Here is a 24160-nt window from a genome sequence, read left to right on the forward strand (position 1 = left end):
CTCTGTTGTGGGTTGTCATGATTTTCAATATAAATATCTAATAAAACAAATAGTGTAAGAGGGAAGAACATAGGGGGCATATTATCAAGGACGGGCGATACATTATCGCCGCTTTTATCGGCAGGAAACTGCCGATAAAACGGCGATAATGGGCTTGATAATATGCTCTATAGAATTCCTATTGAAGCCCATTTTAGATGTCTTCACATCTAACATGGGCTTCGATAGGAATTCTATAGAGCATATTATCAAGCCCATTATCGCCGTTTTATCGGCAGTTTCCTGCCAATAAAAGCGGCGATAATGTATCACCCGTCCTTGATAATATGCCCCCAAGTTAATGATAAACACGTGCTGTTTCTTCACTTTTTATTTCACTAAAATTCATGTTTGAAGAATTTTGAGTCTGTCAACAAATCCTCTAAGCCCAAGTTTAGTATTAAAATATGCAAACTATATATATGTTAGACACTCTTAAAAAGGAAACTGAGAGAAAAGTAGTGAGACAAAAGTGACAGCAATAAGTGCATAAAATTGCCAAAGATGTAGTAACGATGTGGACATCCTGCTATTAATACGCATATGCAGAGATTTGACATGATCTGTGCCTCTTCTATTTTTTTCTTTTTAAAGGCAACACATTTGAAAATAGTAAAACAAGCCACAATAGTATTGCATAAGCAGCCCGTGTAAACATTTAGCGAAAGTCAGCACTGTTTGAACAACAATCTGGCAAATGCTTTTTTGAAGCTACTGTGACACAAAGGATAGAGAAATGGGTTAATGAAAGAATTGAACCACAAAAGCCAAAAGGCAATTTCATACCAATAGGACTCTATGCAAACACCATGACAGGCAGCTCTTATCACCATCAAGACTGAGTATGGTGTCCAGCAAACAGAAAATATGCAGACTATGATGGAAAGAGACTTCGCAATTTGTATGTCCTTAGATGCTCTTATGTTTGATGAACCATTTGGGTTGTTGGATTTAATATGGTTGTTGTTGAGCACACGTGACGGTGGATTTTTGTCATTCTTCTTTGAAGAACTTAACAAAGCTGACATTTTCTCCTTCAGAGATACACTGGGACATCTTGAAGTATTCAAGGGGGAAGGTGATTCCGTTATTTCTTCAGTGGCCTGTTGTAGTTTTACAAAGAATAAAGCGTCTGATTGCTCTGTGGTGGGCTTTGGGGGAATAGTGTTGCTTTTTACAGGTTGACAACTTCGTCTTTTTTTACTGCTTTCTGTAACTTTCCAGCAAATGATTAAGTTAAAATAGCTGACAAAGACAGCTGGTATTATGAGAGAGCATAGGGAAAACACAAGCAAAAAATTCCAGATGTTATTAAACTCATAAAAACAGGCATCCATTGGAACAGTGCTTTCTCCGATAATGTACTCCCAGAAAATGATTGGTGGGCAGTACAAAGTGATGGAGCACATCCAAGCACATAATATCTTCTTTAGAGCTTTGTGTGGCATGTTCTGTTGAATTCGGTATTCCACCTGGTGGGAGGTAAAAGATTATTTTCAACAGTGGCAGCAATATCTTTGCATTTTTATAACAGCATTAAATACATCTATTTACACTAAGCCTGGGTGGAGAACTCCTTTCCACTCTCTGAGTTTGTGGAATTTTCCACACTCTGCGTTACACGAAGCTCACTGAGTTTTTTTCATCAATCATGCACGTTAACATCAAGTTGGAGAGGAGTGAGTAAATTCCACCTCCCAGTGAGTTTTTTCCTCATTCGTGCTCGTCAATTTCAAGTTGGCGAGCGCTAGTGAGGGAAATCAACGTCCTGGCGAGATTGCTCAACACAGGCTGTCTGATTGTTCAATGCAAGTATGATTACGACTGCTCACGTGGAGAAACTGTCCATTCGCGTTGAGAAAGCTGCTGCTCAAGTAGAAAATCTACTCAAGCTGCAAAAAGGAAGTAGGGCCTACTAGCACCCTCTTGCGCTGTGCATTGTGACATTCACAATAATTTCACAGTGCAGACAAACACCCTGTGCTGAAAATTACTCTGAACTGCATTTTGCTAACGCACTCTGCCGCTTGTGGAGCACCGCGTAGTGCAGCAGTTTTTTTTGCACTTTGTGGAGTTCTGCAAACTACACCCAGGTTTAATTTACACCTCAAGGCTCCATCATCATTTGCATATGTCTGTTATAGTTAAAATATTGTCTTGATTGGCAAATATTTTTGTAATAAATCCCAAGATAAGGCATGAAAAACATGATATTGCATAAGTCTTTATAGAGTCCTCTGACCGTCATATAAACCACACATCTTCATCTGCACCTGAGTCCCATGCTGGTCCCACAGAGTTACAGATAGGTAGCTACCGTTTTTAACATTCTAGACATTGTACATTCTTTACAATTTACTACACTCCCCATATTTCTTACTCTCTCGGGAAAGAGAAGTTATCACAACCAGTTATTTTAAATGTCCTGAGGAGTGCAAATTGAAAGTTGGCATTCACCGACATCGAAAATTTCTCAAGCTTGGAATTAGATGAGTCTATAAGTGATGAATTCTTGAAAGATATGGAAATTATGATTTTTCATATCAAAGTCTTCCATGATCTGTATAATATTTACTTGAAACTCTTTATTTTACAAAAAGTACTGCTCTTCAGTGCCACTAAACAAACTGGGTTTGAGAGATGAAGATACCTGTGGGATTTGTGACTTATCATAAGGCATCTTAGTACATGTGCTGTAAGAATATGTATGAGTTGTTACATTTTCAAAATTATTTCTTTGGTCTTAGAGGGCAAGAAAAAACTTCTGAATGGCTAGCCATCTTGTGTTCTGATGAACAAACATGCAAACTTAAGATGCTTCAGAGGCAATTTATTGTGAAAGGCCAAAATGATCACCAAAATGAGAGACTAATAACTGTCCAATCATTTTCAGGATATAGAAAAGGTTTTATTCAGAAGAAGTTGTGATTCTTCTATTTTTGATGACATGTAGGGAGAGTTTTTAAATATGTATATAGATTGGCATTATTTTTAATGGGAACTTAATTCGCCCAATGTTTCTTTTATTTGTATTCAACATATTGTAATATTTGTGGGCTCTTTTCTCTAGCCCACTTTAGTATACTCATGTATACCCGCAATTTTATTATTTGTTTCTTACAATCCAGTCTTTTCCAGTTTTGGAGCTCATTCTTCTAACCTGGTGTGTCTAGTGCTCTTTTAACTCATGTTGCTTTCTTTTATTTGATTATAGCAATCAGGACATAGGGGCCAACCTTCAGAATTAACTTAAAGTTAGCAGTTCTATATAGGTACATTGTTTGATTTAATTCTGTAAATATTTAGAAAATTCCTTCTATTACAAAGTAAATTAATACATTAGAGGATGAATAAATAGTATGTCAAGTGTGAAATAGTGATATAAATACATTAAAAAAGATTTATGTTGCTTTTTTAAGTTCTTAAAGTCTCATCCTAAAACTTTTGCTAATGTTCAGGTCCATACATCTTAGGGGCTGATTCCGATGCGGTCGGAAACCACTCTGACCGTCGGTTGGAGCCATTCCGACCACAGAGGAATGTCCTGTTCTAATTCCTTTCCAGCTGACCCATTTTGACGCGGTCGGTCAGAAAGGAATCTGTACCAGATTTCCAAATGGTCTTCGACAGGCTCGGAAGGCCTGGCTGCCATTCAGAAATCCTCCATCAATTCCTCGGGTGGCTCATTCCAGCTGAGGGATTGCGGTGGATGATTCCCACAGCATTTCTGTGCTGGCCTTTTCGACATTTAAAAGCTGTGGGAATCCTACTTTGGGGCTCAGCAGCAGGGCCCCCATCAGTGCAAGACCTTCAAATGGCGGCCCAGGGGGCACCTAAGGTGCCCCACTGTTGATCCCTAAACCCGATGGCAGGCACCTTGAGGTGCCTGCCACCGGGTGCAGGAATGAACTACACCTCTGCTCTTTGCAATGAGAGCATGCAGTCTGTTCAGAATGCATGCTACCATTGTAAAAAATAGGAGTGTGACGGAACAGGGTTTGGTTGCATCCTACTTGCTGGGCTGGAACAGACAACAGAAGGTCATTTGGTTCTAGTTCCCAACCAATGTTGTACAGTCTCCGGTCCGTCCGACACTGGAATCGGCCCCATAGAAGGAATAAAAATTGCTCTGATTATAAAATGTCTGTTTTCATGAACAGTAAAGACCCCTTTGACAGATATATAGGTTATTTTCAAAAGGGTATTAAAATAGGATTTTGAAAAGTGGATTTCCAAAGGGTTTCAGGACCACCCTGAACTACCTTGCATTTTCTAACAAGGTGTTCGAATGTTATGCTTTATCTCCTGTGGATTAGTGAACGGCACTAAGAACTAGTCTGAGGTGAATCAACTGAACTCCAGGGTCCAATAGCTGTAGTATTTTGGTGCAATGGAGACAAAGGTAAACAGTACACATATAAGAAAGTGGGTTATTAGTTGGATGGAATGTGGGTCCTTTACAAGTAATATGTCGGCAACCATCTTTTGACCGGGAACTAAGTACCCCTTTGTAAAACTTGACTCTCTCGGGGTAGCAACACAGAACAGTGCAAGCCTAGTCATGGTAGGTGGTGTGGGCTAACGACACAGACCTTAAGCCTGCAACAACCAGTCAATAAATCATGGTCCAAACTATGTTTTTACTTATAAAAAAGAAAAAAGTAATGTACTATTCACACAGTCTTCAATACTACACATTATTGTGCCTGCAAATGGGTATATACCCTTCTATCCCAGCTACCAAACATTTCCACCATCACCTACAAACAGTACACAACTCTATTCTATACCACTGACCAATGCACTCATCAGTAACACAACCAAAATCCATACCATACTTAACTACAACCCATCCAGACACACACTCCCCACTCTAATTACTCCTAAGAGACCTTTTATATTTTATCATGAACAAACCCACACTCAGCCTCAAATCATTTGTCCAACCAACATCCTTCTCTTCTTTCTACCACAACAACACAACAGCACTTACACTCCACAGCACCACGCATTTTAACTCTTGCAGCAATCAAGTCTCAGACAAACAGTCTTAAATCTACGTCACCCAACACCTACACACAACATACACTCTCCTCACAAATACATCTGCACCCCCTTTAACATACAAAATCCACTCACAAACATTAGTATACAAACAAATCCATCTGATAAAACAAATACATATGCAACTCTTTTCACTATGCCTCAAAAACAAAACATATCACTCACATCAGCAAAACAAAATCTCTCAAGCACAACACCTTGTAATACTTACAGTCACAAAATACAATCATACACTCACCTTTCAAACTACAAAAATGAACAAACTCCAATGCAAAGCGTTCTCCCGTCCACCACAGTTAACATACATACAGCAACAGAACAACCCTCTTCCAACTGCCTTTCATCCTTTTGACAATTTAGAAGCATACTACATGACTTAAATGCTGCACCACCACCACTGACTCATACACCTTCCGCCCTAAACATACGCAAACAATATAAGCAACGTGCTTCACATCACAACTTTGCTTCTCTATGTCTACTGCACAAAAAGGATGCACCGCAACACACAGCACATCATCTCACTCTCAAACACCATTTCCACCACCTACGCACACAGAGCCATCAAAAAAACTTCTTAGCCTGCTGGTCGAGGAATACGTTACAGAACAGCTACATGATTGCTATCCTAATACAGATAATACCAGCACTCAAAACACACCTGCTACTAACCCACACAATACTGATCACTCTTCTACAAAACAAAGTCTCACTGTCACCAAAGCACATTCTCTAAAGTGTCCACTAATAAATACTTGATCGCTCTCTAAATCAAACATCACATCTACGACCTTCTCACCTATGCAAAACCAGACATACTATTCATAACTGAATCATGGTTGGGAGATGATATGGCTCCAGTCCTGCATGAAACGGTTCCTCTAGGCTATCAAACGATCACCCAAAATGGTATAGGCAAAAAGGAGGTGGCCTAGCTGTTGTGTTCAGGCAAACATTACATATCACTAAAGTTGATGGCATCTCCATAAAGAATTGTGAGGCTCTTCTCACAAGAAGCAATCCTACACCATCTTCCTCCTGTAACTTCCTGTTCCTTTACAGACCTCCTCCTAACAAGGCAACATTCCCAGACACACTTCTAGACACGGTTTCAAACCTAATACCAATACACTGCAATCAATGCATTCTGGGTGACCTCAACATTTGGTTTGAGAAACCCAATATGACCCATCCAAAAACAATAATCACTGGCCTAGACACACTGAACCTGCATCAGATTGTCCACAAATCCAAACCCTAACGGCTAGGGCGCCCGACCTCGGACCTGGGGATCTGGGTTTGAGTCTCGGTAACGACGCCAAAACATCCTGTGATTCTGGGCAAATCACTTAATCTCCATGTGCCTAAAATGAAAGTGTGTCCTCGTGTAACGTAACTGGAAAATATGTAAAGCGCTCTGATACCTGATTCGGTTCGGGTCTAGTTCGCGCTATATAAAACTCTGCAAAAAAAAAACATCGCTGAACATGGGTCTCTAAACAAAGGGTTTTTAGAAGACAGGGTATGTACGTGCTCTGCTATATGACGCAAACTTAAATATAAGAGATGTTGATTGGTGCTACTAGGAGATGGGATAAGCCCTATAACCCCCCAATTTATGTGAGGGAGAATCCATCACAGTAATAAAATGTCTAACCAGACCGAGGCACACAACACAATAATAAACAGTATGTAATATTGTTCCAACATTTCAATTCAATCAAGAATGATCCATAATCATGCTGCAGTAGTGTATCTTTAATATGATTTTCATTAGGCCACAACAGAAACCAGCCGACAAGTGTTTTGTCGCATGTGGGAAGTACTTCCTCAGGGCTGAATAGCAAAGTCTAACTCCTTGTAATCACGCTGTAGTTCATAGTTCCAACCCGGCTGAGCTTATTTAGTATCTGTGGATGATTAATCTTGAAGGCACGCCGGACTGCCGGTTCAAAGGTGCTCCGGCAAGCCACAACGATGTTCTTAAATTAACGAATGGAGATATAAATGGACCGCACTGTCGGTGAAGTTAATCAAAGGCTAGCTACAAAAAAGTCCTAGGATGCTGGACTTGAGGTTTTGTATAGTGACCAGTAGTAGTGGTTTCTGTTATGTTGAGGGTGCCGTGAGGGGGATCGTGAGTGAAACAGCAATCATGTTTTTAGGGTAAACAGAAGCGTGTGTGCTATTGTGTCCTCACGGCAGTCATCTGTGTTCCGGGTAGTGGACACCTCCCAGAACACAGATGACTGCCGTTCGGGAACGATAGCACACACGCTACTGATTACCCTAAAGACACGATTGCCGTTTCACTCACGGTGCCCTCAACATAACAAAAACCACTGCTACTGTTCACTATACAAAACCTCGAGTCCAGTATCCTAGGACTTTTTTTGTAGCTAGCCTGTTATTAACTACACCGACAGTGCAGTCCATTTATATCTCCATTCGTTAATTTAAGAACATCGTTGCGGCTTGCCAGAGACCCTTTGAACTGGCAGCCCAGTATTCCTTCAAGATTAATTGTCCACAGACACTGCCTAAGCCCAGCCGGGTTGGAATTATCACTGGCAGTGTGATTACAAGGAGTTAGACTTCGCTATTCAGCCCTGAGGAAGTTGCAGAATTAATTTCCACATGCTACGAAACACGTGTCGGCTGGTTTCTGTTGTGGCCTAAAAAAAATTGTATTACAGCAACAGTACTGCAGCATAATTAAGGATCATTCTTGATTGAATTACAATGTTGGAACAATATTACATACTGTTTATGATCGTGGTGTGTGCCTAGGTCTGGTTAGACACATTACTGGACATATCCTAGATGTAATTTTTGCAAATGCAGAACTGTTACCTTTTGCTCTATAACTCCGTCACATGGTCAGACCACTATTTGCTTGCTTTCCAACCTGAAACAATGCTAAGCGACTCACCTAAATCCACCTTACAGGCATCCACCTATCGACCGTGGAACAAACTCAATTTGGAACACTTAGAAACACAACTAACATCCAGTACAGATCTGGAAACAATAAATTCTGTTAAAAAGCTATATGAGTGGCTACAGGAAGCTTTTGAGATCCGGTTACCACTCAAAACCACACAACAGAACAAAAGAAAACAAGCACCTTGGAGAAATACAGAGATCAGAGACATAAAACAAAAAATTAGAAAGCTGCAATGTGCCTGGCTCGAAACAAAAAACAATCTAGACAAACTTCACCTACAGAAAATTAACAGGCTGTGCAAGTCTGCTACCAAAAAAGCAAAGAAAGGTACTATTCAGACAGCATTCAAAATGCTAAATGTGCAAATGAAGAACTCTATAAAATACTCAATGAATTTCGTAAACCATATTGCCTAGGAGGAACTCATATCTTTACTCAGGATTTCACAGACAAACTTACTTAAAACAGAGACACAGTACAAAACAACAATCCAAGAATACTCTAACTCAGCCTCTCCGTTCCTTCCAACACATTTCACATGATGTTTTAATGGACCTGGTCAAAGCAGGTAGGTCTGCGGGCAGCCCTTCCCACCCCTGTCCACCGCAAACTTGCAAGACAATTCTTCTAACAACCTCTGCTGCCACTCAGTAAGGAGAATCATCAACAATTCCTTAGCTACCGGAATATTTCCAGTAGAACTCAAAAAGTCATACATACGCCCTTTACTGAAGAAAACAAACTTGGACCCGCTGAACCTTGACAACTACAGACCCATTACAAATGGACCTTTCCCTGGAAAACTGTTAGAAAGAGCAGTGTTTGCCCAGATGTCACAATTCATTGAGGACAATGCCATACTTTCAGACTTCCAAACGGGATTCCATATGGGAAGAGGCACAGAATCTACCCTCCTTGCCATCTGGGATGACCTGAAGAACACAGTTGACCGCAACGGGGTTGCTGCGCTACACCTCTTGGATCTCTGAGCTGCTTTTGACCCGGGTGAGCATGACACTCTGATACAAAGACTCTACGAAGCCGGCATAGAGGGGACTGCTTCAGACTGTATCACGTCCTACCTTCGAAACAGAACGAATGTCATCCATACGCCACCTTTCTCGTCCAAACCATACTCCACAAAGGCTGGGGTCCCTCACGGCTCTATCATCCCACCCATGCTTTTCAACATCTTCATGAAGTCATTACCAGTACTGCTCAATCAATTTCACCTTACGTGCTATAACTATGCAGATGACACACACTCGCCACTTTTCAGTTGTCTCAGAACCGTGGATCAATGGATGACTTGGAGTCATCTCAAATTGAATGCTTCCAAAACAGAAATACTCACGTGTGGTGATTGGAAATATTATGACCTGCTTACCGCCTGGCCTGATGAACTGGGGACACCGCCTAAAGTATCGTAGGAAGTAAGAACCCTCGGAATGACCATGGATGAATGCCCAAGTGGACAAACTAGCAAAATCAAGCTTTGTTACTATAAAAACTCTGCGACGAATGTTACCCCATTTGGGATTTCCACACAAGGTCCAAGCTACTATCTCCCTTGTTCTGTCCAAACTCAATTACGCCAATAGCCTCTGCCACGGATCACCTTTAATGACTATGAAAATACTACAACGGTATTCAGAACTTGGCTGCCAGACTACTCTTGCATATCAAACCGCGAGACCACATGTCCCCTGATTTGAAAGCCCTGCATTGGCTACCGGTTGCCAGAAGATCCACGTTCAAGCTGCTTTGTATCACCCACAAAGCGATACATGGAATGTGACCACACTTCATTAGGAATAAAATCACCAAACACATTCATCATAGTAGCCTCCACTCTAGAGTGGCACCTTGCCTCAAAATCCGAAGATACAAGAAAAAAAACATAGGTATCACATCCTTCTCTGTTGAAGCTGCCACAATATAGAACTCTCTACCTTCCAACATAAGATCCACCGACAACCACCTTATCTTCAGAAAACTACTCAAGAATTGACTATTCCCCACATAGGCACCATAAGCAAACAGAAATATACAGCATATCCCTCTGTGTATACGCATTTATTTGTACTATAGATATGTACCTATATATGTGTATTGCCTTGTATATACATGTAGAATTATGTTTTTTTTACAATAACATTTTTAAATATAACACTTGAAAACCAAGAGTTCATCGAATGCATCTTTAATCTACTTATACTTACTTCCTTTATGCATCTATATACCTTCCATGCACTTGGATCTATATATTTATTACTTTTCTCCCCCCCAAAAAAGTATATTTATTGCACTACCCTATTTTTCAACCTATACATCTATCAATATCTTTAATCTACATATACTTACTTCCTTTCTGCATCTATAAACTTTCCATGTACTTATGGATCTATATATTTATTATTTTCTTATACTTCAGCATATCCAATGTACTACCCTATTTCTCACCCTATACCTCTCTCAACATATCTTCTACCTCAACTCTCTGACTCATCTCAAACCTCTTTCTAATACTCTTTTCAAAGCACTACCCTACTTCTCTCCCTATACCTCTATAAATATATCCTCTACATCTACTCGCTCATTCATCTCAAACCACATACCGCTACTATGACTCCCAAAATAGCCCTTTACAGATTCTCCCCTACTGTACCCCTCATCGTGCCATCTGACACCTCTTTTACTATATTGATCCCCCAAAACAAGCCTTTCTAAACTCTGCCCTCTGACTCTTACCATCCACATCCCTTTTTACTCATCCCAAGCCTCCCACAGAGATAGAAAAGTGAAGAGACTGCTATGACCTCCCAAAAAAAGTCTAAATCCTTCACTTTTCTATCTCTTCACTATCCTTTTCAATCAAAATAACAGACTAACATGTCCACGTCTCAAACTTCATATTTCACTATACTAATTTACCACTAATCCTTTATGCGTTCTGGAGTAGAGTGCTACTCGCCGAAAAAGCGGTAACATGCTCTAACTATATATGCAAAACTTTGACCTTCATCTATACCTCCGCCATCCTTCTCAATCCAAACAACTGACTAATATCGACCACACAAATTACTTTCACATTTCACTCTACTAATTCACTACTAATCCTTTATGGGTTCCAGAGTAGCTTGCTACTTGCCGAAAAAGCGATTAAAAACTCCATCAGGTGTAACAAGCGCTATATATATGCAAACCGTTGTCCCTCTCCTATCCCTCTGCTACCCTTCTCAGTACAAATAAATGACTAACGGATCCACCACTCAAATTTCATATTTCACTATACTATTTCAACATTAATCCTTTAATGGGTTCCGGAGTAGCGTGCTACTCCCCAAAAAATCACTTCAACACCTCATCGGGGGTAACAAGCACTATATAAATGCAAACCTTTTTCCCTTTTCCATCCCTCCGCTATCCTTCTCAATCCAAATAACTAATTAATATCCACCACTCACATTACTTTCATATTTCACTATACTAATCACCGCTACTTGGAAAAAAAGCACTTCAACACCCCATCAGGGGTAACAAGCGCTCTATAAATGCAAACCTTTTTCTCTCTTCTATCCCTCCGCTACCCTTCTGAATCCAAATAACTGACTAACCTATCCACCACTCAAATGACTTTCATATTTCACTATACTATTTCAACACTAGTCGTTTAAGGGTTCCGGAGTATAGTGCCACTCGCTGAAAAAGCGATTGACGCCTCGTCAGGTGTAGTACGCGCTATATAAATGCAATTACAATACAATGCAATTACAATATATGATAACAAGCGGAAACATCGTTGATGACATCCTCTAAAAGTTTACACCATAGCACACCACCACAAGCTGTGAACCCTTAAATCTACAGAGCCCACCCAATGCAAAACACAATATAATGGGGTGCACTTATTAAAGTTCAGGCCTATTGTACTACTATCTTTGCCAGGATGTCACCATAACAAAGGAAGCAGCAACATATAACCAACAATCCAATTCAGCAATATTACACCAATGCAAAATAGAACCATCTTTCAGTAACACTAAATATAAGGTAAGACCATTGTCATAAATAATAAATCAATTCACCACTGAATATGAACGACTATGAGTTATCTTTCTACTCTGAACTTGCTGCCAATCATCCCCAAGATCAAACAAAGTTTCCTATACCTTAAAGCAATAGACTAAGAGTGCAAGCTTCAGAAAGACATAACCTTTGTTGAAACATCTCTTCAGGTCACTGTTTTCAGTACCTAGATTACATACGATAGCAACTTGAACTTAAAGAGGGGCTCCTGTGGGAGCCGCTGCTCTCCAGGCAGCACAAAACATTTGTCAAAACATATAAATACATATACAAATTTGTGCAAATTCTGCCACCATTTCCCCGGTCCAGTCCGCACCGCCAGGCAATCCTAACGATTCCCCCCGCCATCGTAATGTGGGGGTGGGAAATGGGCAACCAGATGGCGGAGGGCCCGCCACCACAGGGCTGGTGGTGGCGGGCCTTCCGCCATCGTAATTACCCCCTTAGAGAGGACTCATACCCAAAAAGAAGTCTATCTAATTTTGCACTTCAACACAGCCGTAAGGGGTCTAAATGAAATGTCTAAACTACAAAGGTTAAACTTCCAATGGAGAGATCATACTTATCAGTCAAATTCACCAAGCTATAAGTATGCCTAGGCCTATAAAGTGAATGTCATCCGTGAACACCACTTTGCAAAAGCATAGCCTGCAGAGGCCTCAAGCTCTTCAGAATAATGATGTGAGAATAAACAAACCTTTGACCGCATTCCTTCAAAGCACATGAAGAAGATCAAGAATGAGAAAGAGAATTGTAAATTGAAAACACTTCATGCCTAACATGGTGCTCAAATGTTTAACAATACCAACTGGGAAGGACGACGCATTTCGGCATGTTAAAAAATCTAAACTTGATCAAAGATACTGAACACATAAGAGAATGAAGTGTAATGGAACTGCAAACTACAAACCAAGATACCCCTGGCCTGACCATCAACAAATGACGATTGCTTAGGTCTTGTTCTAAGTAACAAGGGGGCATATTACCAACCAATAGAGATAATTTTTGTCTCTAACTTGTTTAGAGACAAAAATTATCGCCGCACATCGGCGATTTTTATCGCAGATAAACCTTGCTATGCATGAATATCGCTGAAAAGTCTGCGATATTCATGCATTATCGAGCAAATGCTCCTTGCCATGTTATCCACCTCCCATTGGTTAACATGGCTAAGAACTGCTCAGGGCAGGTGTTAGCTTTTGGAGATATTCGCGCTTAGCGCGAATATCTCCAAAAGTTGGTAATAGGAGATAGCGATGTTAGCGACTGTTTCCAGTCGCTAACATCTTGGCACGCCCACTTTGCATGTCCTTAGTGATAAATATCACTGACATGCAAAGCGGGGCCCAAGATGGTCGCTATCTCCTATTAGCTGTCGCTAACTGGTGATAGCGACAGCTTGGTAATAGGGAGATAATTTTATCTCCGCTTTCTTGGCTTTTAAAGCCAAAAAAGCGGAGATAAACCTCCTTGATAATATGCCCCAAGATGCCCAAAGGCGCAGAACAGACGTGCAAAAGGTTATATAAATCATCAGGCGGCACAGCTAAAACTACACACTTGTTAGTACAACCATAAATTGAGCATTATTCGGAAGATATCTAATGGAGAGATCACGCTAACAGACATCACAAGAAGTAAGTATTCCAATATAAGTTAAGTAAATGGCAACTTGTCTTGTCTTTTAAAGGGACTGTTTGTCTCAATTGTCACTCTTAAGTTGGTTCATCTTAAACGAAGAAATAGGCGTTGAAGGCAATTGTAAATACAAAAATAGAAATGTTCCCTCACTGCACATGCCGATAAAAAGGACTTCTGTTCCTAAGTCTCAGTTGGCAAAACAGTTTCGGTAAAATTCAATGCAGAAAAACATGGATGCAATGAAGCCACGCTGCATCAAAATCCCACCTTGAGTACTGACAAAGTAAGCCTTTTATCTAATGTATTGATTAAAAAGACACAAATGTCAAGGAGAAAACTTCAATTAAATGAATGTTTTTTCACAATAATCCCAGGTATTGAAAACCTGATAATATTCACTTTGAAGGACTAGCTGAAGAATGTTCACTGCAATCTCAGTCAAAAACTGACAGCACACTCAGTAGACGTGCTGGCGACTCATGTAAGACGCACTACGAACCAATGACTTGAAAAACACATTGAAGAATAAGGGCCATATGTATCAAGCTAATTAGCATTCGCAAAGGCCGAAATTCTGTGAATTTCGGCCTTTGCGAATGCTAATTTGACAAATGGTATGTATCAAACATGTTTCCTGCAAAATAAGGAATAGCAAAATTAGCAATTCCTTATTTTGCGATTGCACTTAAGGAATCGCAAATTTTGCGATTCCTTAAATGCAATGTATCAAACAAAAAATATTCAAAAAATGCCATTAAGGATTCGCAAATTACCACCAACTTCTAGTTGGTGGTAATTTGCGAATTCTTTTAAAAAAGCTTTTTTCCAAAAAACAAAAGGTGCCATATGACGCCCATACATGCCTTTAGGGCATGTATGTGCGCCATATGCCCCCAAATGTCTTTTTCAGGGGTGCAGCAGGGTGTTCTTGAGACACCCCTGCACCCTTGAAGAAATTCCTAATTTGTGATTAGCAAATTGCTAATCGCAAATTGCACTTTCATTCCTATGGGCCTCCTGGCCCATGGAAATGTATGGGTAATTTGCGATTAGCAATTTGCTAATCGCAAATTAGGAATGCTAAGGAATCGCTATTGAAAAGCGATTTTGTACATACATACCGTTTTGCATTTCCTAAATAGCGATTCCTTAAAATTCGCTATTTAGGAAATGCAAAATAGTTTGATGATACATATGGCTCTAAGACTGTTTTTTGACCATGAAAACCCGTTTGCTTTTTTTATTTGTTCTTACAGTTTCAACTTAACTACACCAGACACAGATGGAACACATATAATAGAGGTAACTTAAATCAACTACAAGGGGGTCTAGTTCAATGATAAATGCCCACAAAAAAATGAGAATCTTGCAAAGATATTTTTTCATTTAATTTCTTTTCAGTTGTACAAAGTCTTGGTCATGAGTGGACCCCAAAATGAAGGTATTCGAAACGCATCGACCTCTACACATTAGGGAGTTGTTGGACTTTTCAACTACCTATTAGCAACCCTTATTGGATACATAAAGGGTCCTTTGTCTTGGTACTATTAATTAGTTGGTACAACCCCTGTCCATGCACGATCTTAGGAATTTGGACAATTGGGATACAATAAGAACCCCTTCTATTTTAAAACTGTGTACTGGTACATTTTATATGTGTTGTGCACTGTTGAAAATTGTTTTTGTTTGTGTAAGCAACAATTGTGATTTCTGAATCAAATGTGGGCTAACATGCTCATAAAACTTTTGGTTATGTAATCTAATGTTTATGATTTGATATACAAAATGAGTTCAAACAAAGATTGAAAATGTATTATGTACATGACATGTGGTCAAGTTAATTTAATTTCTTGATTATTAGGAACATAACTTGTACATTGTTTAAATAATTTCGGACAAGTTATGTTGCTGTTATTGTATGTTTAAAGTGGTCCAGCCTTGATGATAAAATAGACCCAACCCCTTAGTACTAACTTTCTAGAAGTGGCATTTTCAGAATTGCTGTTTAAAATTCGACTTCGCCATCAGTTAGGATTTTAAATTGTGTTACCAGAGACACCACACATGAACTGATTAGCTCTTCGCATTCGGAAATTGCATTTATAAAATATAATAAGTCAACTCCAATGTTATCCTATGGGAGAGATAGGCCTTGCAGTAGTGAAAAATAAATGTAACGTTTTTTCACTACCAGGACATATAAAACTATAAAACTTAAAGGTATATGTCCTACTTTTTAAATACATGGCACCCTGCCCTCTGGACTGTCCAGGGCCTACCATAGGGGTGACTTATATGTATCAAAAAGGAAAATTTGGACTGGGCAAAAGGTTGCTTTTGTCATCTCGAAGTGGCAGTTTAAATCAGCACACTGATACCATTCAATTTATAGGCCCTGGAAACATGTAATATCATTTTACTAGGGTCTTATAAGTAAATTAAAATTTTCAACTGGGGATAAACCAATATTACCATGTTTATGTTTAAATCATTTTTATTGAAGCAGCACAAAGACACAGAACATACATTACATGTGAGATGCAAATCTGTAATGCCTAGAAGCGTGTATGAGGCTTGGAAGCCCTCCCACTGACAGTCCAAAAGTAGTCGAGCAAGCAGAGTTACACCGGTATATGCAGTGCTGTAATAAGAGAAGGAACTCCCTCCGAACAAACCCCCCTCCCCGAACTCCCAACTCCCCATCCCCTCCCACCCCCCCTCCCTCCGTCCAGCGCTCAGGTCTATCTTACCCCGTAGCTCTACACCCCTCCCTGGATGGACATCCCATTCGGAGCCTGTTTAGGAAACCCCCTCTTCAGGTGTAGTGAGCCGCAATAGGCGAAGGTATTTTGGGCAGGTGATTTCTTTAAATTCAGTGGCCAACAGGGAGTGGAATGGCTGCCAGAGTTCATTAAACTGATCCACGTCCCCAGTCAGGGTAAGTGACAACTTCTCCATTCCCAACACAAGACACAGCCTATGTAACCACCCCGTAAGGGAAGGGATCGTAGTGGTGCGTCAGTGCGTAAGGATATTCTGCACTGCAGAGCCCAGGGCAATAGCAATCTGACATCCCCTGCGGGGGTGCAAGGGGTATGTCAACCGATTAGGGAGACCCAGCAGGATGTAGGCAGGGAAACGAGGCAGCTCGGTCTTAAAATGAGTGTCAATGTTCTCTATCACCTGTTTCCAGTAAGAGTTGAGAAGCGGGCAGTCCCACAAGATGTGTGATAGCGTACCTACGTGTCCGCATTCCCGCCAACAGGCTTTGGTCTTGCTGCGATCCATTTCGTGTATCCTCTCCGGGGTATAATACCAGTATGTGGATACCTTGGTCAGTGTTTCCATGAGCCCCGTGTGGTATGCTGAATGTCTAGCTCTGTATGAGATTTGGTCCCATTCCTTATGGCTCAGCGACCTTCCCAGTTCCCGTTCCCAGCGTTCCCTACCTGGGTTGTGGAAATGTGTGGATGGCGGTGGCAAGAATTTATAGAGATCGGAGATCAGCTTGGCATCTGAAGTGCGGGAGGTGAGCCACCGTGTTCATAGGGTAGGAGTTTCCTATCAGCCATTTCTCTCACTTGTGGGTGTGGTGCCCAGTGGCGGACCTGCATGTAGCGCAGCTGATCCGTCTCTGGTAGTGTGTATTCTAGTTTAAAGAGCGGGAAGGGAATGACACCATCTGGACCATATATATGGTAGAGGAAACAACACCCCGCGGTCCGCCAGTGTGTGAAGGCTCCTTTGTCTAGTCCTGGGGTGAAGTCTGGGTTGTCAACCAGTGGTGTAAGTGGTGAAGGGAAGGTGGTGAGCTTGTGTGCAGTGTTGGTGGCGTCCCACACCCTCAAGGGGACTCTCATAACAAAGGTAGCATACAAGTTAGCGGGTCGGTGGGCTTTGCGAAGGAAGGGTATTTCTTGGAGTGGACGTCCTGCCACAGCTTGGTCCTGGAAGAGCCAGTGTTTGTCTGATTCCCACTTGCTCCATTCCACCAGATAGCGTAGCTGTGCTGCCTGAAAGTATTTACGCGGGCCCGGTATCCCCAGTCCCCCAGCCTCCGGGGCTAGAGTGGACAGTGTCCTCTTTAGTCTGGGCTTCGGCCCTGCCAGATAAAGCACGAAAGGTCTGTTTGCATTTGTTGAATCCAGCCCACAGGCGGCTGTAATGGAAGTGCTCGGAACAGATAAAGAATTTAGGGGAGGACGGTCATCTTGACTGCAGCAATTCTACCCAGCCAAGATAGGGTGCCTCGCCTCCAACGTCTCAGCTCCTCTTGTATCTTCCCGTGGAATGTGGTGTAATGGCCTTCACCATGGCTGGCAAGGTAGGGGCTAGCTGGATCCCCAAGTACGGCACGAGGTCGGACGACCATTGTAGGGGGAAGAGGTCTTGCAAGTAAGTTTTGGTGGAAGGAGCGAGGGACAGGTCCAGGACTACAGATTTGTCTAAGTTCATTTTGAAACCTGCAACTTTTGCGAAGGTGTCCATCTCCGCGATGCAGGCCGGGAGGGCCGTTTGTGGATTCTCTAGCGACAGAATGACATCGTCCGCGTAGAGACTGATGGTGTGTGTGAAGCCACCAAATCGCACCCCTGTCGCCGCAGGAGTCTGGCAGATCCTCTGGGCGAAGGGCTCCATATATAAGGCAAATAGTAGGGGCGACAGCGGGCACCCCTGTCTCGTGCCCCTCTCAATGGGGAAGCTCCGTGAACTGCAACCGTTCACGCGCACCACTGCCGTGGGGAATTTGTAACAGTTGAAGATGAATGAGCGAAATTTTTCCCCAATACCAACTTTCGTCAGGACCCGTTCCAGGTATGGCCAGTGTACGCGGTCAAATGCTTTTTCAGCATCAACCACCAGCATCAATCTCTCCCCAGGGATCCGTAAGGCTTTTTCAATAAGGTGGACGATCCTTTTGGTGTTATCCACCGTCTGTCGACCAGGAATAAACCCCGCCTGATCCGGATCTATAAGTCCCGGCAGGTGAGGGGCCAATCGAGCCACCAGGATTCCAGTATATAATTTAAGGTCCACATTCAGGAGCGAGATCGGCCTGTATGCGCCGCATTGGGTTCTATCTTTTCCTGGCTTGGGGATAACCGTAAGGGATGCTCGCAGAAGGTCAGGTGGAATGGCGCCCAGTGCAGAAAAGGAATTAAAGAGGCGAGTGAGATGCGGTGCTAGCGTCGCGCAAAATGTATTGTAAAAGAGGGATGTGTAGCCGTCTGGCCGTGGGGCTTTCCCATGTTTGAGTTTGGCAATGGCGGAGATTACCTCCTCAATGCGAATGCCCCTGTCTAAGTATTCCGCCTGTGAAGGAGTCAGGGAGGGGAGAGCGACTGAGTCCAGATATTCTGCTGTTAATTTGTCATCCAGAGGGCTACCCGCGTAGAGGGTCGCATAGAAGCTACGGAAAGTGTCCGCGATTTGGGCATCCTCCGTGATCATGGCCCCATCTCGCCCCGAGAGCTCTTTCACCAATTGCCGTTGGTGCGCGACCAGAAGCCTATTTGCCAGGAGGCGGCCACATTTGTCCCCTCCGGTATAGTATGCGTGTCGCAGTCACAGTGCCGCATACTCCGCTCGGTCCATATCTAGGGCCGCTAGGAGTTTCCTCGTCGTTTTAAGTTGCTTCTAGATTCTGGGAGCTCCTGTGCGTTGATGCATTTGTTCGAGTTCGCGCACCCGCTGGGTGAGTTCGTCTCGTTTGCATTGACGTTCCCTATTCTCCGCAGAAGAAAGGACCAGGAATTCTCCCCTGATTACTGTCTTCATAGCCGCCCATTGAGTCACCAGGGAGGTGTGGTCGTTGGCGTTGTGAGATAGGTAGTTGCGTATGGTGTCCTGAATGCGTGTCACTACTGCTTTTTTATGCAACAGAGTGTCTCGGAGACGCCAGACCCTGGGGGGTGTGACATCGGCGGTAACTGGATGGTGGTGGAGACTGGCGTACGATCCGACAGGGAGATAACTCCGATCTCTGTCGCAATAGCAAGGGCGCACATGGGCCCCGTGACCAGGAGATGATCCAACCTGGCGTATGCTTTATGCGCGTTGTAGTAATACGAATATTCCCTGTCCCGGGGATGCGTACGGTGCCAGAGATCGTGAAGATCCAGTTCTGCCATTCGATCTTTACACCCGGGTGAGAACGTTCCTGTGTGGGGGGTCGCTGGGCGGGTCTGTCTAGGGCTGTGTCAAAGACCATGTTGAAGTCCCCCCCAAGTACAATATGTCTATCTGGAGTGCATGTAACATCAGTCAGGGCCGAGTGTAAAAAGTGCTCCTGGTTCTCATTAGGACTGTATAGGGATCCCACCGTGAACACGAGGCCCCCTATCCTAAATCGGTAAGCCAGCAGCCTCCCCCTTTGTTCTGCGCATTTATGTAGAACCTCCGCCTTAAAGTGTCGTGCCACTAGAATCGCCACTCCTGCGGTTTTGGTATTGCCAGAAGAAAAGAATTGGGTCGGGAATTTGTGTGAGCGGAGTCGGTGGCAGTCGCGGGGAAGTAGATGAGTTTCCTGCAATAAGCAAATGTCTGCCCGGGTGCTTTCTAAGTGGGACAGTATCGCGCGTCGTTTTATTGGGTTATTTAAGCCCCGGACATTAAGGGTCAAAATCTTAAAGGTTGTGGGTGGCATGTGGGACAGTGGAGCTTAAAGCGCTGGTTCTCCGTCTAGTCGGGGCTCAGTGTGGAAGTGTAGCCCAGGGACCTGAGATCTGCATAGAGCACTGAACGACCCCCCCTCCCCTGATCCCCCCTCCACCCCTCCCGGTACCCCCCCTAACCCCAACTTCAGAATCCTTAGCCATCTCCCCCAACCCCAACTCCCATCCTCCCCCCCCACCCAAACTTGAGAACCCCAAATGCAAACCAAAGTCTCGGGCCTGTCAAAGCAGAGTTCAGGTCCGCAGTGTGTCATCATGTAGGGAAGCGTGGCAGTGGCCATCCCTCTGGTCCGTGTTCAGCGGCAACCAACGTGGCCCCCCGCCCTTCACCCCCCCAGCCGGTGGATGAGTGATATGCTATGAGTGACCCCCCCATGGGGTGTAGAACTCAGTCGTAGGGTGATGTCTCTTTGGCCACCTCCGCTACGGCCGTTGCCCTCTCCTGCGTTATGATGTGGGCCTCGGGTTTCAAGCGGTGTGTCGTAGACCGTCTACGACCCACTGTCTGCCAGCCTCCTTCAGGGGGCCTCTGCGACGGTCTCATCGGCAGTGCATCCTCCTCTAGTTCAATCCCCAGCAAAGCACAAGTGTCTTTGAGAGAACGCATCTGCTGCAGCTTCCCATTCCACTTAAATATCAAACGGAACGGGTGTCCCCAGGAATATGGCACCTCCTGTTGTCGCAGAAAATCTGTCGCCACTTTGAACGTCTTCCTTTTTTGCAGCGTGATGGTTGACGGATCTTGATACTGGGCGACAGGGTGGCCCCTAAACTGAAGGGGTTGCGTTTGTCTGGCCTCTCTAAGTATCCGATCTTGAGTGGGAAGTCAGGAAGAAAGGCCAGAGTGTCTGGTGGTGGGGTGGCAGCGCGTCTGGGGAGCCCAACTCTATGTGCCCTATCAATTTGAATGATAAAGTCAGTAGGCTCCCCCAAGATGGTCCGGAAGAGGTCCTGTAGGTAGCCAGTTATGTCGGACCCTTCTGCTTTCAAAGGGACTCCCCGGACCCGTATGTTGTTGCGACGGGACCTGTTTTACAGGTCCTCTGTGTGGGCCTGAAGGTCTAGCTGCTGATCCGTGAGTCTCAGAACCTCCTGCTGGAGCTGTTCGATCTCGTCGCCCCTCGCCTGGTCAGCCTCCTCAATGGCGACCACCTGTTCCCCAAGTCCCTCCACATCTCTCCTGAGCTCCCTGACCTCTCCGGCTACGTCCTGCTTCAGGGACTTGAAGTCTTCTCGAAGTGAGTTGAACAGGGTCTACAAGAAGGACTTGGTGATGGGCGCGTTGTCCCCAGGGGGTGCAGGTGGTGTCCTCATGGTTTCGGGGGAGGGTGGTTCTTTGCTAGGCTTGGGTTGGGTTTTTGCCAATAGCTCCGGGAGTGTCTGATTCCCTTTTTTCCCCCTGAGGCCCGCCATTTCTGTAAATTCGGGGAAGCACCAGCGTGTCTGTAGTCTGCAGTGTTGTGGGCCGCTGACTCTGCCGCCCCGATTTCCAGGTCCCCGGTGGGGAGCGTTAATTCGGGAATGGTCCGCACCGTGTTTCCCGTCCTCTCGGCAGGGTGCGGCAACTGTGTAGGGGTGCTGTGTAGAGGCCTGTCGGGGAAGCCGATAGTCAGGGTGCACCCCGGTGCGGTTCGTGGCAGGTCCAAGGGTCACGCCCGGAAGGGCGAACGTAGCTTCCCAAGCCCACAACCGGTGTGGTCCTCTAGACGGGCTCTCAATATCTCTGGGAGTGGGTCCTAGCAGGCGGCGCTCCCAGCGCAAACAGAGTCAGATGCATGGCCCCTCCCCCAGTCCGGCAGTCGCGGCTAGGCCTAACGCCGGGGGCTCGATTATGCCCCCGAGCTGCGCGCCCCTAGCGCTCTCCTCACCTCTGTCACCGCTGTCACCCAGGCTGCTTCTCGTGCTCTGTCCGGAGGCGCCTGGCGCCCTGTGGTTCCGGTCTGTTGGGGGACACGCGTCTCGGGGGTCTCCACTGGCTCCGGGCAGCCCCGCTGCGCGCCGCCAACTACTCCGCTCTTCCCACGACGTCAGAGTCGGCACCCTCCGGCCCTTCTCTCTTGCCGCCCCCGCTCCACTATGGCAGGGCGAAGCAACGCTCCCCGGCGTTCCGGGCTCCCACTCGGGTTGCAAATCGGGAGGGCGGGGACGCGGGTCTCTGCCGGGTACTTCCACAGGCCCGACGCCGGGGCCTCGAGTTTTGTGACCCTCGGCTGGTAGCGCCTCACACTGTCGGGAGCATGGTGAAATCAGCGTCGTGTGCCCAGCACCGCTTCTGCTTCCGGTGCACAGTTTGAAAAGGCGGCGGCGCTGGTCTAGGCGGCCACAGGAGGATCTAGGCTGCAGTCGGAGGCTGGTCGGAGTCCGCCGCTACTTCATGTTGGCCGCCATTTTCTCAGTCGCGGCCCCGGGCCTTCCACTCTCCAGTCACCACTCTTCGGGGCGACTGTGGAGCGAACACTCAGGGGCCAAGGTATCTGGTGCTCGGGGGGTCAAAAAATGCAGTTTAAAGGGCTTTACAAGGGATCGGGGCAGGGAGCCACTAGAGTCTGCGTCCGATCAGGCCGCCATCTTGGCCACGCCCCCTATTACTATGTTTAGAGGAAAAAGCGCAAGCAACTTCATAATTGTTAGCTGTGGTAAAGTGTGCAGAGACCTAATGTCAGCAAAAACCAGATCAGAACAAGCATTTGCAATTCAATAGGTCTTGCACTTGCAAGATTTTGACCTATTGGCATTGTAAATGACAACGTCTTTTATGTGTTTAAAAAACCTGCAATAATAAAAGGCATAGTCATTTACAATACTAATAGGTCAAAGTTTCTAAAATGCGAGACCTATTACATTGCAAATGCTTGTTTAATCAGTAGGCCAGGGACACTGTGGTTTGTGAGAATATCATGCCTGTGACACTGACAAACAACAGTCTTAATAGGCTAGGACCAAAATACATTTATCCCCGGTTCCCATACAATAAGTGAAGAAATACGATGATGCAGTAAAGTGGAGATTCAGGAGGATATTACACAGCAGCATTACAAGGCTACATCAGTTCAGGCTCCCCAAAGCAAAGACAACTTTGATGGCCTGGTGTGATGAAATATGGAAAGATCCAGGCAAAGGGGCCAAATAATGTACATGTAGAGATGAGGAGATAATATTTCCAAAGGAGGAACCTCTTCTACGACATTGAACTACTTTATGGGGGTGATCGCAATGCTTTCCCACCCTGAAATAGGAGACATTATGACCATTTTATGGGCGGGACGTGGGCTTCGTAAATGTTTGAAATAACCCCAAACACGTAAGTGTGTGGGTGTTCACAAACGTTGAGGGCTTTACCACCCTAGAACACAGTATGGGAGGCTTTCACACACAGAAACTTTATGAATGGAAAATGGAAATAGTGGTCATATTACACTCTCAAAAAGGCTCATTGTACTGATGTCAGATATACACGTGCAAACAGAATTGTGAAAGAGCAGAAAAAAGGAAAGCTCCTGTCCATACCGTTTCAGCAGTTGGATAACACCTGCCCTAGGCCAGAGTTTATTGCAGACCGAAGTGAGTGAGCAGCGTCACAAAAAGGGAATGTTGGGAGACTTTTGGCAGACGTCCTCTGGAGAGTTGCTCCAGCTGAGTTCATACTCCTGAGAGTGGAGGAGCTGTGCAGCCCTGTGCCCACTGCCTGGACTGCGTTGGTTGCCCT

General features: G+C 44.4%; 1 protein-coding gene across 1 annotated transcript in view; it reads right to left on the reverse strand.

Moving 5' to 3' along the window:
• Positions 1-666: 666 nt before the first annotated feature.
• LOC144828056 (histamine H3 receptor-like) overlaps positions 667-24160 on the reverse strand; it is a 140008-nt gene continuing 116514 nt past the window's right edge. Inside the window, exon 3 of the mRNA XM_078686192.1 lies at positions 667-1511. Coding sequence (XP_078542318.1) covers positions 708-1511 — 804 coding nt within the window. The 3' untranslated portion in view covers positions 667-707. The remainder of the gene's footprint in view (positions 1512-24160) is intronic.

The sequence above is a fragment of the Lissotriton helveticus genome, chromosome 4_1 (assembly GCF_964261635.1).
Source record: "Lissotriton helveticus chromosome 4_1, aLisHel1.1, whole genome shotgun sequence".
Lineage (NCBI taxonomy): Eukaryota > Metazoa > Chordata > Amphibia > Caudata > Salamandridae > Lissotriton > Lissotriton helveticus.